Source organism: Pseudophryne corroboree, chromosome 1 (genome assembly GCF_028390025.1).
Source record: "Pseudophryne corroboree isolate aPseCor3 chromosome 1, aPseCor3.hap2, whole genome shotgun sequence".
NCBI lineage: Eukaryota > Metazoa > Chordata > Amphibia > Anura > Myobatrachidae > Pseudophryne > Pseudophryne corroboree.
In genome coordinates this window covers 1,201,896,733-1,201,911,885 of record NC_086444.1, presented here as the reverse complement: position 1 = coordinate 1,201,911,885, position 15,153 = coordinate 1,201,896,733, and the positions used below count along the sequence as shown (strand labels likewise).

At 48.1% G+C, this 15,153-nt stretch overlaps 1 protein-coding gene across 3 annotated transcripts in view; it reads right to left on the bottom strand.

The window, feature by feature from the left end:
• Nucleotides 1-498: 498 nt before the first annotated feature.
• The window catches only part of UBOX5 (U-box domain containing 5), a 75,648-nt gene continuing 60,993 nt past the window's right edge, over nucleotides 499-15,153 (bottom strand). For all 3 annotated transcript variants that reach the window (XM_063925330.1, XM_063925329.1, XM_063925331.1), the window contains one exon: nucleotides 499-3,765. In XM_063925330.1, the coding sequence (XP_063781400.1) occupies nucleotides 3,557-3,765 (209 nt within the window). In that variant the 3' untranslated portion in view covers nucleotides 499-3,556. The remainder of the gene's footprint in view (nucleotides 3,766-15,153) is intronic.

The window sequence follows — 15,153 nt, the reverse complement described above, 5'->3', positions numbered from 1 at the left end:
GTGCGTTTTCGCACAGCGAGCGATCAGGTCATAACTGCGCATGCATATGCACGCCCATTGGACAAAGGGCATTGCCGATCAGCGAGAGGATAGTGCGAAAATTTTGATCGCACTAGCGTTTGCAAGGTGATTTACAGGAAGAGGCCGTTTGTGGGTGGCAACTGACCGTTTACTGGGAGTGTCTCGAAAAACGCAGGCATTCCCAAGTGTTTTCAGGGAGGGTGTCTGACATCAGCTCCGGCCCTGATCAGCCTGATTCTATCGCACTGTAGGAGTAAGTACTGGGCTACGCACAGACTGCACACAGTGGATTTTTGCAGCTCGGTATACATATGGGATAGCACACTTGTCTGAATCACCCCCTGAATTCCTGCAATTAACCACTTTTGCATTGTTGCACCGTTTCCTTATAACAACATTACACACTTTGGGTTTCTGGCCTTGTTACAGTATGTCCAGCCACACAAAATGTTGATCATTCAAATAAAACCATCAGAATTCACAAATTTTACCAAAGCTTTAATGAGGAGCACATTTCACCCATCAGTTGTAATTGTCCTATTCACACAGAAGCGTAACGAGTGTTCCTACAGCCACTTCTGGGATGAGTCAGACTTAGAGATAACAGTGTCTTAGTAGGGTGCTTGTATAAGCATTTGGCCTATTTTAAGGTTGGCACTTGTAAATTAAACACAAAAGCACATCAACGTGATGTCTCCAGTTGCGTGACATTACTGCAAAGCTGAAAATGCAAAAAATGTAGAGACCAGGAAAGAGAATTTGCCCAAATCATCTGTTTACAAATTGCACAGATTAATTAGCATCCCGGCATGAAAATATATGTCGCTCTATACGTCACTCTATATTCACGCTTTTCAGGAGAGACAAACACCACCCAAAAAAATGGTCTGAAAAAAAAGAAGAAAAAAGAAGCAGGACCAGTGGTTACGGCCCTTGCCTCATTCCTGCCTACCGAGCAGTGAAGCAATGTCGGACTCTTAAGCCATCAGTCAACACATTTAGTTTCAGGTGGAATTATCCTTTTAGATTTATGCATTCTTGTTACCTAGGGGACTGTATATTATTGTTCTCTATCATCAGTTTAGGCTAAAAGAAGAAAAAAATATTAGAGAGAGAAAGCCGATGCACATAGCAACAAAGCTTCTATACTGATCATTTCCGGATTTCAAGTACTTTAATCTCTCCTCATATATATCAATTAGTAATTGTTTTACTTGAAAGCAACTTGTATTTTATATGTGGTGTTTTAATAGCAACACACTGACCAAATACTGGGGACATTGGAGGTCATTCAGACCCGATCGCTCGCTAGCGTTTTTTGCAGCGCTGCGATGAGGTCAGAACTGCGCATGCGTATGCACCGCAATGCGCAGGAGCGTCGCACAGGTACAAAGCGGATCATTGCTGTGCGATGGGTTTTACGAAGAATCCATTCACACAGCCGATCGCAAGCAGATTGACAGGAAGAGGGCGTTTGTGGGTGGCAAATGACCATTTTCTGGGAGTGGGTGGAAAAAAGCAGGCGTGTCCAAGCGTTTGCAGGGCAGGTGTCTGACGTCAATTCCGGGACCAGACAGGCTGAAGTGATCGCAACGGCTGAGTAAGTTCTGGGCTACTCAGAAACTGTACAAAGTATTTTTGTACCGCTTGGCTGCACATGCGATCGCACACTTGCACGGCTAAAATACACTCCCTGGTGGGCGGCGACTATGCAAACGCAGGACTGCAAAAACCAGTTAGCGAGCGATCAGGTCTGAATTACCCCCATTATTCTATTCTCTGCTTCAGTATTGTACATTACATGACATTTCACAATTGCAATTCTTATATTACTCCAACGATTGTGGTTTGAGCCAATATTAATAAGAATGCAGCCTATAAAATCATTAGGAGCCAATTACATCACTGAGGCACAGAAAATGTATCTATCCATTAACTAGGAACCAGTGACATCACAGAGAATGTAGCCTATGCATTAACAAGGATCCAGTGACATAACTGAGGAACAAATAATGCAGTGGTTCTCAACCTCGGTCCTCAAGTACCCCCAACAGCTCATGTTTTCCAGGTCACCTAGCAGTTGAACAGGTGTATTCATTACTCACTGACACATTATAAAAGACCCACAGATGGAGCAAATTATTTCACTTGCAATCCTGTGAGGAGACCTGGAAAACATGAACTGTTGGGGATACTTGAGGACCGAGGTCGAGAACCACTGAAATAATGCATCCTTATCCATTCCCTAGGAACCAGTGACATCACTGAGAATGCAGCCTATCCATTCACTAGAACCAGTGACCTCACTAGGAACCAGTGACATCATTGAGTTGCAAAGAATGCAGCCTATCCAACCATTAAAAACCAGTGACATCACTGATAGTGCAGCCTATCTATTCACTAGGAACCAGTGACATCACTGAGAGTCCAGCCTATCCATGCACTAGAACCAGTGACATCACTGTGGCAGGAAGCACAGACTGAACTGCCGTTCAGCATACAAAATTGCTCCCCCATGTGTGAAGGAGACGTCTTGTCTTAAAGACAACTGAGAGACCATATTGTCACTTTATTTAAAATGATAAAGCGCTTAATATTTCAGGGGGAAAAATATAACACTTTTATTATTATTATTATTATTATCTGGCTACAAAAATCTTCTGTTCATAGCTCATTCCCTCTGGTCTCTGAAACATACAACAGGGTTCTAAGACAACATATTTGGACACAAATTACGAAGATAAGAGGAAGAGACGTGGGCAGTTTTTCCAAGCACTTCAAAATAAACACTGGGCATTTGCTATCAAACCTTAAAGCAAGAACCTGAGGCGTTTTACCAGCAAATAGAGACTGGCATTACACCAAATGAACTGGAATAGAAATATAAATAAACGACCTCAGAGATATTTTGATGCTAGAATCTCAGGAAACCAATGTGCGGAGATTAATAGACAAGTAAGCCAGCGACGGCAGACTGGAGATGGCGTACTTATCGGACCCTGGGAAGCAATGGGGAACTCGATCCTTATTCCGACATCCAAACCTAAATCTGCAAGGAAATGCTCGGCCAATTAAAGGAAGACATAGGTTGCCCAACTAAAGCAGCGTTAATACTACATAATGCGTTTTTGACCGGTAGGGTGTAATATAAGGTGTCACGGGCCCTGCAAGTCGTTGATGAAGAAACAAATTACTTAACCACACATACTAGGTGCCAGGGAGAGGAAGCATGAGGGTCACAATACACAAGTGCACTTAATTCAATCACAGAATCCCTCCAGAACGTCACTGTAATCTAGCACAGCACGGAACCCCATTGTAAACAGGAGGCATTTGGAGTTTGTCAGGATTCTCACTAGCACATCTATGACAAGAACGTCTGCGCTCTAACGCCTAACTTTGACCTTCTACATAAATATGCACGTTTGTAGAGATTAGCAGCATAGGTGGCCACGTAGAAGCGCTGTGTCGCAGAGGGAGGAGCTTGAACGCAATGCTCCTTCTGGTGGAGTCCCAGCCAGACAGAGTGTGCGGCCTACAGGTGGACTCTCAGCACATCACGGGTAGCCACGGTCTGGTTGCAGTTCATGCACACGACAGAGAGGGACTTCTGCGTCTCAGCCAGGCAAGGACGACACATGAGGTGGCCGCAGGAGAGCTGGTAAATGGGCTCGGTTTTACAATAGGCTGAAAACGTCCTCGAGCAGGAAGTGCAGCCTTGTATCACACCGCTTCTGTTGTGCTCTGTAGGATAAAGGACACACAAAGAGAGACGTCAGGCATACGGGACACAGTCACCGGGGGCTATAGATACAGCCCCTTGGTAAAAGGTCACTCTAGGTCAGTGGTTCTCAAACTCGGTCCTCAGTACCCCATACAGGTCACATTTTCCAGGTCGCCCGGCAACTGCACTGTGTTACACCAACTGTCACATTTTAAAAATCCACAGGTGACCTGGAAAACTGTGTGGGGTCCTGAGGACAGAGTTTGAGAACCTGTGCTCTAGTTAATACCAGTCACACAATGAAATACTTAACTACAGCAGCTTTTAACTAACATGATCCCCAAAGTTAATACCGTATATACTCGAGTATAAGCCGACCTTTTCAGCACTTTTTTTTGTGCTGAAAAAGCCCCCTCGGCTTATACTCGAGTCAGTGGGAAGGAGGGACACGGAGGGCACAGCGCGCGCCTCTCCTGTGTCCCTCCTGCGTCTCCGGCGGCAGGTCTATTAAATGAAGTACCCGTTCGTGAGCTCTGATTGGCTCACGGACCGGCACTTCATTTAACACACACACGCCGCTGCCGCCGAAGATGCAGGAGGGACACAGGAGAGGCGCACGCTGTGGCCTCCTTCACAAGACAGCGAGGGAGCGGGGAGGGTAAGTTGTACCTGGCACTGGGGGAGCATATTTGGCACTTGGGGGGGGGGGGGGGGGGCATATGTGGCAGTATGATGGCATATCTGGCACCGTGGGGGCATATCTGGCAGTATGAGGGCTGTGTATGGCTAGAGCTGCATTTCCCACCCTAGGCTTATACTCAAGTCAATAAGTTTTCCCAGGTTTTTGTGGTAAAATTAGGTGCCTTGGCTTATATTCGGGTCGACTTATACTCGAGTATATACGATATGTTGTTATGATGTCACCTATTATTGCTCATTGTCGACATGACTTCCCACTGCAGGTTAGGGCCCAAGGAACATTTTGATTACATTTCTTTTTATCATCAACAGCACCACGAAGAAATACTTAAAAATAAAAATGAAAACTCTATAACAAGAATTAAACTGCACTAAAACAAATTCTAATTCGGTCTAAAAATAAGAATTTACTTACCGATAATTCTATTTCTCATAGTCCGTAGTGGATGCTGGGGACTCCGTAAGGACCATGGGGAATAGCGGCTCCGCAGGAGACTGGGCACATCTAAAGAAAGCTTTAGGACTACCTGGTGTGCACTGGCTCCTCCCCCTATGACCCTCCTCCAAGCCTCAGTTAGGATACTGTGCCCGGACGAGCGTACACAATAAGGAAGGATTTTGAATCCCGGGTAAGACTCATACCAGCCACACCAATCACACCGTACAACCTGTGATCTGAACCCAGTTAACAGCATGATAACAGAGGAGCCTCTGAAAAGATGGCTCACAACAATAATAACCCGATTTTTGTAACTATGTACAAGTATTGCAGACAATCCGCACTTGGGATGGGCGCCCAGCATCCACTACGGACTATGAGAAATAGAATTATCGGTAAGTAAATTCTTATTTTCTCTAACGTCCTAAGTGGATGCTGGGGACTCCGTAAGGACCATGGGGATTATACCAAAGCTCCCAAACGGGCGGGAGAGTGCGGATGACTCTGCAGCACCAAATGAGAGAACTCCAGGTCCTCCTCAGCCAGGATATCAATTTTGTAGAATTTTACAAACGTATTTGCTCCTGACCAAGTAGCTGCTCGGCAAAGTTGTAAAGCCGAGACCCCTCGGGCAGCCGCCCAAGATGAGCCCATCTTCCTTGTGGAGTGGGCATTTACAGATTTTTGGCTGTGGCAGGCCTGCCACAGAATGTGCAAGCTGAATTGTACTACAAATCCAACGAGCAATAGTCTGCTTAGAAACAGGAGCACCCAGCTTGTTGGGTGCACACAGGATAAACAGCGAGTCAGATTTCCTGACTCCAGCCGTCCTGGAAACATATATTTTCAGGGCACTGACAACGTCTAGCAACTTGGAGGCCTCCAAGTCCCTAGTAGCCGCAGGCACCACCAATAGGTTGGTTCAGGTGAGACGCTGAAACCACCTTGGGGAGAAACTGAGGACGAGTCCTCAATTCCGCCCTGTCAGAATGGAAAATCAGATAAGGGCTTTTTCAGGATAAAGCCGCCAATTCTGACACGCGCCTGGCCCAGGCCAGGGCCAACAGCATGACCACTTTCCATGTGAGATATTTTAACTCCACAGATTTAAGTGGTTCAAACCAATGTGACTTTTGGAACCCAAAACTACATTGAGATCCCAAAGTGCCACTGGAGGCACAAAAGGAGGCTGTATATGCAGTACCCCTTTTACAAACGTCTGAACTTCAGGGACTGAAGCTAGTTCTTTTTGGAAGAAAATTGACAGGGCCGAAATTTGAACCTTAATGGACCCCAATTTCAGTCCCATAGACACTCCTGTTTGCAGGAAATGTAGGAATCGACCCAGTTGAATTTCCTCCGTCGGGCCTTACTGGCCTCGCACCACGCAACATATTTTCGCCAATTGCGGTGATAATGTTTTTGCGGTTACATCCTTCCTGGCTTTGATCAGGATAGGGATGACTTCATCCGGAATGCCTTTTTTCCTTCAGGATCCGGCGTTCAACCGCCATGCCGTCAAACGCAGCCGCGGTAAGTCTTGGAACAGACAGGGTCCTTGCTGGAGCAGGTCCCTTCTTAGAGGTAGAGGCCACGGATCCTCCGTGAGCATCTCTTGAAGTTCCGGTTACCAAGTCCTTCTTGGCCAATCCGGAGCCACGAATATAGTGCTTTCTCCTCTCCGTCTGATCAATCTCAGTACCTTGGGTATGAGAGGCAGAGGAGGGAACACATACACTGACTGGTACACCCACGGTGTTACCAGAGCGTCTACAACTATTGCCTGAGGGTCTCTTGACCTGGCGCAATACCTGTCGAGTTTTTTAATCATGTGGACGACTTCTGGGTGAAGTCCCCACTCTCCCGGGTGGAGGTCGTGCTGAGGAAGTCTGCTTCCCAGTTGTCCACTCCCGGAATGAATACTGTTGACAGTGCTATCACATGATTTTCCGCCCAGCGAAGAATCCCTGCAGCTTCTGCCATTGCCCTCCTGCTTCTTGTGCCACCCTGTCTGTTTACGTGGGTGACTGCCATGATGTTGTCCGACTGGATCAATACCGGCTGACCTTGAAGCAGAGGTCTTGCTAAGCTTAGAGCATTGTAAATGGCCCTTAGCTTCAGGATATTTATGTGAAGTGATGTATCCAGGCTTGACCCTAAGCCCTGGATATTCCTTCCCTGTGTGACTGCTCCCCAGCCTCGCAGGCTGGCATCCGTGGTCACCAGGACCCAGTCCTGAAGGCCGAATCTGCGGCCCTCTAGAAGATGAGCACTCTGCAACCACCACAGGATGGATACCCTTGTCCTTGGTGACAGGGTTATCCGCTGATGCATCTGAAAATGCGACCCGGACCATTTGTCCAGTAGGTTCCACTGGAAAGTTCTTGCGTGGAATCTAACGAATGGGATTGCTTCGTAGGAAGCCACCATTTTTACCCAGAACCCTTGTGCATTGATGCACTGAGACTTGGTTCGATTTTAGGAGGTTCCTGACTAGCTCGGATAACTCCCTGGCTTTCTCTTCCGGGAGAAACACCTTTTTTCTGGACTGTGTCCAGGAACATCCCTAGGAAACAGAAGACAAGTCGTCGGAACCAGCTGCGATTTTGGAATATTGAGAATCCAATCGTGCTGCCTCAACACTACCTGAGATAGTGCTACACCGACTTCCAACTGTTCCCTGGATCTTACCCTTATCAGGGAATCGTCCAAGTAAGGGATAACTAAAATTTCCTTCCTTCGAAGGGATATCATTTCGGCCATTACCTTGGTAAAGACCCGGGGTGTCGTGGACCATCCCTACGGCAGCGTCTGAACTGATAGTGACAGTTCTGTACCATAACCTGAGGTACCCTTGGTGAGAAGGGTAAATTTTGACATGAAGGTAAGCATCCTTGATGTCCAGAGACATCATGTAGTCCCCCTTCTTCCAGGTTCGCAATCACTGCTCTGAGTGACTCAATCTTGAATTTGAACCTCTGTATGTAAGTGTTCAAAGATTTTAGATTTAGAATCGGTCTCACCGAGCCGTCTGGCTTCGGTACCACAATAGTGTGGAATAATACCCCGTTCCTTGTTGCAGGAGGGGTACCTTGATTATCACCTGCTGGGAATACAGCTTGTGAATGGCTTCCAAAACTGCCTCCCTGTCAGAGGGAGACGTCGGTAAAGCCGACCTTTGGAAACGGCGAGGGGGAGACTTCTCGAATTTCAATATGTACCCTTGAGATATTACCTGAAGGATCCAGGGGTCTACTTGCGAGTGAGCCCACTGCGCACCGAAATTCATTGAGAACGGGCCCCCACCGTGCCTGAGCTTGTAAGGCCCTAGCGTCATACTGAGGGCTTTGCAGAGGCGGGAAAGGATTTCTGTTCCTGGGAACTGGGTAATCTCTTCAGCCTTTTTCCTCTCCCTCTGTCACGAGCAGAAAAGAGGAACCTTTTGTCCGCTTGCCAACAAAGGACTGCGCCTGATAATACGGCGTCTTATTTTGAGAGGCGACCTGGGGTACAAACGTGGATTTCCCAGTTGTTGCCATGGCCACCAGGTCTAAAAGACCGACCCCAACTGTCCCCTTTCAAAGGCAATACTTCCAAATGCCGTTTGGAATCCGCATCACCTGACCATTTTACTGGTAGAATTGGACAACGCACTTATACTTGATGCCAGTCGGCAATTATTCCGCTGTGCATCCTGCATATATAGAAATGCATCTTTTAAATGCTCTATAGGCAATAATATACTGTCCTTATCTAGGATATCAAAATTTCCAGTCAGGGAATCCGACCATGCCAACCCAGCACTGCACCTCCAGGCTGAGGCGATTGCTGGTCGCAGTATAACACCAGTATGTGTGTGAATACATTTTTGGATACCCTCCTGCTTTCTATCAGCAGGATCCTTAAGGGCGGCCATCTCATGAGATGGTAGAGCCCTTGTTCTTACAAGCGTGTGAGCGCCTTATCCCCCCTAGGGGGTGTTTCCCAACGCACCCTAACCTCTGGCGGGAAAGGGTATACAGCCAATACTTTTTAAGAAATTATCAATTGTTAATCGGGGGGAAACCCACGCATCATCACACATTTTATTTCTCAGATTCAGGAAAACTACAGGTAGTTTTTTCCTCACCGAACATAATACCCCTTTTTGGTGGTACTCGTATTATCAGAAATGTATAAAACATTTTCCATTGTCTCAATCATGTAACGTGTGGCCCTACTGGAAATCACGGTTGTCTCTTCACCGTCGACACAGGAGTCAGTATCCGTGTCTGTATCTGCCATCTGAGGTAACGGGCGCTTTAGAGCCCCTGACGGCCTATGAGACGTCTGGACAGGCACAAGCTGAGTAGCCGGCTGTCTCATGTCAACCACAGTTTTTTTTATACAGAGCTGACACTGTCACGTAATTTTCAACAGTACATCCACTCAGGTGTCGACCCCCTAGGTGGTGACATCCCTGTTACAGACACTCTGCTCCGTCTCCACATCATTTTTCTCCTCATACATGTCGACACAAACGTACCGACACACAGCACACACACAGGGAATGCTCTGATAGAGGACAGGACCCCACTAGCCCTTTGGGGAGACAGAGGGAGAGTTTGCCAGCACACACCAGAGCGCTATATATATGCAGGGATAACCTTATATAAGTGTTTTTCCCCTTATAGCTGCTGTATAGTTAATACTGCGCCTAATTAGTGCCCCCCTCTCTTTTTTAACCCTTTCTGTAGTGTAGAGACTGCAGGGGAGAGCCAGGGAGCTTCCCTCCAACGGAGCTGTGAGGGAAAATGGCGCTTGTGTGCTGAGGAGATAGGCTCCGCCCCCTTCACGGCGGCCTTTTCTCCCGCTTTTTTTAGGAAAACTGGCAGGGGTGAAATGCATCCATATAGCCCAGGAGCTATATGTGATGTATTTCTTTAGCCATATAAGGTTTAAACATGTTGTATTGCGTCTCAGGGCGCTCCCCCCCAGCGCCCTGCACCCTCAGTGACCGGAGTGTGAAGTGTGCTGAGAGCAATGGCGCACAGCTGCAGTGCTGTGCGCTACCTTATTGAAGACAGGAACGTCTTCTGCCGCCGATTTTTCCGGACCTCTTCGCTCTTCTGGCTCTGTAAGGGGGCCGGCGGCGCGGCTCCGGGACCCATCCAGGCTGAACCTGTGATCGTCCCTCTGGAGCTAATGTCCAGTAGCCAAGAAGCCCAATCCACTCTGCAGTCAGGTGAGTTCGCTTCTTCTCCCCTTAGTCCCACGATGCAGTGAGCCTGTTGCCAGCAGGTCTCACTGAAAATAACAAACCTAAACTAAAACTTTCACTAAGAAGCTCAGGAGAGCCCCTAGTGTGCACCCTTCTCGTCGGGCACAGAAATCTAACTGAGGCTTGGAGGAGGGTCATAGGGGGAGGAGCCAGTGCACACCAGTTAGTCCTAAAGCTTTCTTTAGATGTGCCCAGTCTCCTGCGGAGCCGCTATTCCCCATGGTCCTTACGGAGTCCCCAGCATCCACTTAGGACGTTAGAGAAATAATAGGTAATTTTCCTCCACCATTATTCTGTTGGACAAGTATACAGCTTCAGGAAAATTAGATTTTAAACCTACCGGTAAATCTTTTTCTCCTAGTCCGTAGAGGATGCTGGGGACTCCGTAAGGACCATGGGGTATAGACGGGCTCCGCAGGAGACATGGGCACTCTAAGACTTTAGATGGGTGTGAACTGGCTCCTCCCTCTATGCCCCTCCTCCAGACCTCAGTTATAGAACTGTGCCCAGAGGAGACGGACAGTACGAGGAAAGGATTTTTGTTAATCTAAGGGCGAGATATATACCAGCCCACACCGTACAACATGGTATATTCTAAACCAGTTAACAGTATGAACAAAACAGCATCAGCCAGAGACTGATCTCAACTGTAACATAACCCTTATGTAAGCAACAACTATATACAAGCCTTGCAGAATTTGTCCGCACTGGGACGGGCGCCCAGCATCCTCTACGGACTAGGAGAAAAAGATTTACCGGTAGGTTTAAAGTCTTATTTTCTCTTACGTTCTAGAGGATGCTGGGGACTCCGTAAGGACTATGGGGTTTATATCAAAGCTCCAGACCGGGCGGGAGAGTGCGGATGACTCTGCAGCACCAATTGAGCAAACATGAGGTCCTCATCAGCCAGGGTATCAAACTTGTAGAATTTGCAAAAAAGTGTTTGAACCCGACCAAGTAGCTGCTCGGCAAAGCTGTAAAGCCGAGACGCCTCGGGCAGCCGCCCAAGAAGAGCCCACCTTCCTCGTGGAATGGGCCTTTACCGAATTTGGCGACGGTAATCCAGCCGTAGAATGAGCCTGCTGAATCGTGTTACAGATCCAGCGAGCAATAGTCTGCTTAGAAGCAGGAGCGCCAACTTTGTTGGCTGCATACAGGACAAACAGAGCTTCTGTTTTCCTAACCCAAGCCGTCCTGGCTACATAAATTTTTAAGGCCCTGACTACATCAAGGGACTTGGAATCCTCCATGTCACCCGTAGCCACAGGCACCACAATAGGTTGGTTCATATGAAATGACGAAACCACTTTAGACAGAAATTGAGGACGAGTCCTCAACTCTGCTCGATCCACATGGAAAATCAGATAGGGGCTCTTGTGAGAAAAAGCCCCCAATTCGGACACCCGCCTTGCAGATGCCAAGGACAACAACATGACCACTTTCCAAGTGAGAAATTTTTATTCAACTGTTTGAAGAGGTTCAAACCAGTGTGATATAAGGAACTGTAACACCACGTTAAGGTCCCATGGTGCCACTGGGGGCACAAAAGGAGGTTGGATGTGCAGCACTCCCTTTACAAAAGTCTGCACTTCTGGGAGAGAAGCCACTTCCTTCTGAAAGAATATAGATAAGGCCAAAATCTGCACCTTAATGGAGCCTAAGTTTAGGCCCATATCCACTCCTGTCTGTAGAAAATGGAGAAAACGACCCAGCTGAAAATCTTCCGTAGGAGCATTCTTGGCTTCACACCAAGACACATATTTCCTCCAGATATGGTGATAGTGCTTCGCCGTTATCTCCTTCCTAGCTTTGATTAGAGTATGGATGACTTCCCCCGGAATACCTTTCCTAGCTAGGATTTGGTGTTCAACCGCCATGCCGTCAAACGTAACCGCGGTAAGTCTTGGAACACAAAGGGCCCCTGTTGCAACAGGTCTTCCCTGGGAGGAAGAGGCCACGGATCTTCTGTGATCATTTCCTGAAGATCTGAATACCAGGCCCTTCGAGGCCAATCTGGGACAATGAGTATTGTCTGCACTCTTGTTCGTCTTATGATTCTCAATATTTTTGAGATAAGTGGAAGCGGAGGGAACACATAGACCGACTGAAACACCCACGGTGTCACCAGGGCGTCCACCGCCACAGCCTGAGGGTCCCTTGACCTGGAACAATACGTCCGAAGCTTTCTGTTGAGGCGTGACGCCATCATGTCTATTTGAGGAAGTCCCCAACGACTTGTTACCTCTGCAATGACCTCTTGATGAAGTTCCCACTCTCCTGGATGGAGATCGTGCCTGCTGAGGAAGTCTGCCTCCCAGTTGTCTACTCCCGGAAATGAAGACCGCTGACAGAACGCTTACATGAGTTTCCACCCAGCAAAGAATCCTGGTGGCTTCTGCCATTGCTGCTCTGCTCCTTGTCCCGTCCTGGCGGTTTACATGCGCCACGGCTGTGACGTTGTCTGACTGGATCAGAACAGGTAGGTTGCGAAGAAGATTCTCTGCCTGTTGTAGGCCGTTGCATATGGCCCTTAATTTCAGCACATTGATGTGTAGACAAGCCTCCTGGCTTGACCATATTCCCTGAATTTTTTTTCCTTGTGTGACTGCTCCCCATCCTCGGAAGGTCGCGTTTGTGGTCACAAGAACCCAATCTTGAACGCCGAACCTGCGACCCTCTAGAAGGTGAGCACTCTGGAGCCACCACGGGAGAGAGACCCTGGCCCTGGGGGACAGGCTTATCCTCCGATGCATCTTTAGATGGGACCCTGACCACTTGTCCAGAAGGTCCCACTGAAAAGTTCTCGCATGGAACCTGCCGAACGGAATGGCCTCGTAGGCCGCCACCATCTTTCCCAATACTCGAGTGCATTGATGAACTGACACTCTTTTTGGTTTCAGCAGGTCCTTGACCATGTTCTGGAGTTCCTGGGCTTTTTCCATTGGGAGAAAAACCCTCTTTTTTTTTTTTCAGTGTCCAGAATCATGCCCAAAAATGACAGCCGAGTTGTCGGAACCAACTGCGACTTTGGTAGATTTAGAATCCAGCCGTGTTGTTGCAGTACTCTCAGGGAGAGAGACACGCTTTTTAATAACTGATCTCTTGATCTTGCCTTTATCAGGAGATCGTCCAAGTATGGGATAATTGTGACCCCCTGCTTGCGCAGGAGCACCATCATTTCCGCCATTACCTTGGTGAAAATTCTCGGGGCCGTGGAAAGCCCAAACGGCAACGTCTGAAACTGGTAATGACAATCCTGTACAGCGAATCTCAGGTACGCCTGATGAGGAGGATATATGGGGACATGAAGGTATGCATCCTTTATGTCTAGTGACACCATAAAATCCCCCCCATCCAGGCTGCAGATCACTGCCCGGAGAGATTCCATCTTGAATTTGAACCTCTTCAAATATAGGTTTAGGGATTTTCGATTCAGAATTGGTCTGACCGAGCCATCCGGCTTCGGGACCACAAATAGGGTTGAATAAAACCCTTTCCCCTGTTGCACTAGGGGAACCCTGATAATCACTTGCTGTTGACACAGCTTATGTATGGCAGCTGAAACTATTTCCCTCTCTGGGGGAGAAGCTGGCAAGGCTGATTTGAAAAATCGGTGTGGAGGCACATCTTCGAACTCCAGCTTGTAGCCTTGGGATACAATTTCGACCACCCAAGGATCCAAATCCGACTGAACCCAGACTTGGCTGAAGAGTCGAAGACGTGCCCCCACCGGTGCGGACTCCCGCAGCGAAGCCCCAGCGTCATGCGGTGGATTTTGTAGAGGCCGGGGAGGATTTTTGTTTCTGGGAACTAGCCATAGCTGGTGTTCTTTTCCCTCTACCTCTGGCGAGGAAAGAAGAGACACGCCCCTTTCTGAACTTATGAGACCGAAAGGACTGCATCTGGTATTGAGGTGTGTTCTTCTGCTGTGGGGGAACGTAAGGCAAAAAAGAAGACTTACCCCCGGTAGCTGTGGAAACCAGGTCCGCGAGGTCCTCTCCCAATAAAACTTCACCTTTGTAAGGCAAAGCCTCCATATGTCTCTTTGAGTCAGCATCACCTATCCATTGACGGGTCCACAGGGACCTTCTAGCAGAAACTGCAATGGTATTGGCTCTTGAACCCAAAAGCCCAACATGTCTCGCAGCCTCTCTCATATATAACACTGCGTCCTTGATGTGACCTAAGGTCAACAAAATACTATCTTTATCTAGGGTGTCAATGACAGATGACAAGTTATCTGTCCAAGCTGCAATTGCGCTAGCCACCCATGACGACGCCACTGCAGGTCTGAGCAGGGCTCCCGTAGTCGCATAAAATTGATTTTAAGGTAGTTTCCTGCCTGCGATCCGCAGGATCCTTTAGGGCCGCCGTGTCCGGGGACGGTAGTGCCACCTTTTTGGACAAGCGCGTCAAGGCCTTGTCCACCGTGGGCGAGGATTCCCACCGTAACCTGTCCTTTGAGGGGAAAGGATACGCCATGATAATTCTCTTGGGAACCTGCAGTCTCTTGTCTGGAGTTTCCCAAGCTTTTTCAAATAAAGCGTTCAGCTCATGAGTATTTTGTCCAATCTCTTATGTAATAAAGCCACATTTGCATTTAAAACATTCCCCATGTCCAACCAATCAGGTGTCCGCTGTGCCGACGGAGACACCACCACCATCTGCTCTGCTTCCTCCCTAGACGAGCCTTCCCCTTCAGACATGTCGACACACACGTACTGACACCCCCACACACACTGGGATATATGAATATGGGGACAGATCCACAATAAGGCCCTTTGGAGAGACAGAGAGAGAGAGAGTATGCCAGCACACACCCAGCGCCACTAGATACTGAAAACAAAGTCCCAGCCTGTACAGCGCTTTATATATAGAATTAGCACCAAATAAATGTGCCCTCGTTTTTGCCCCGTTACTTGTTCAGCAGGGGAGAGTCCAGGAGCAGCTTCTCTGCAGCATGCTGTGGAGAAAATGGCGCTGGTTAGTGCTGGAAGATCAAGTTCCGCC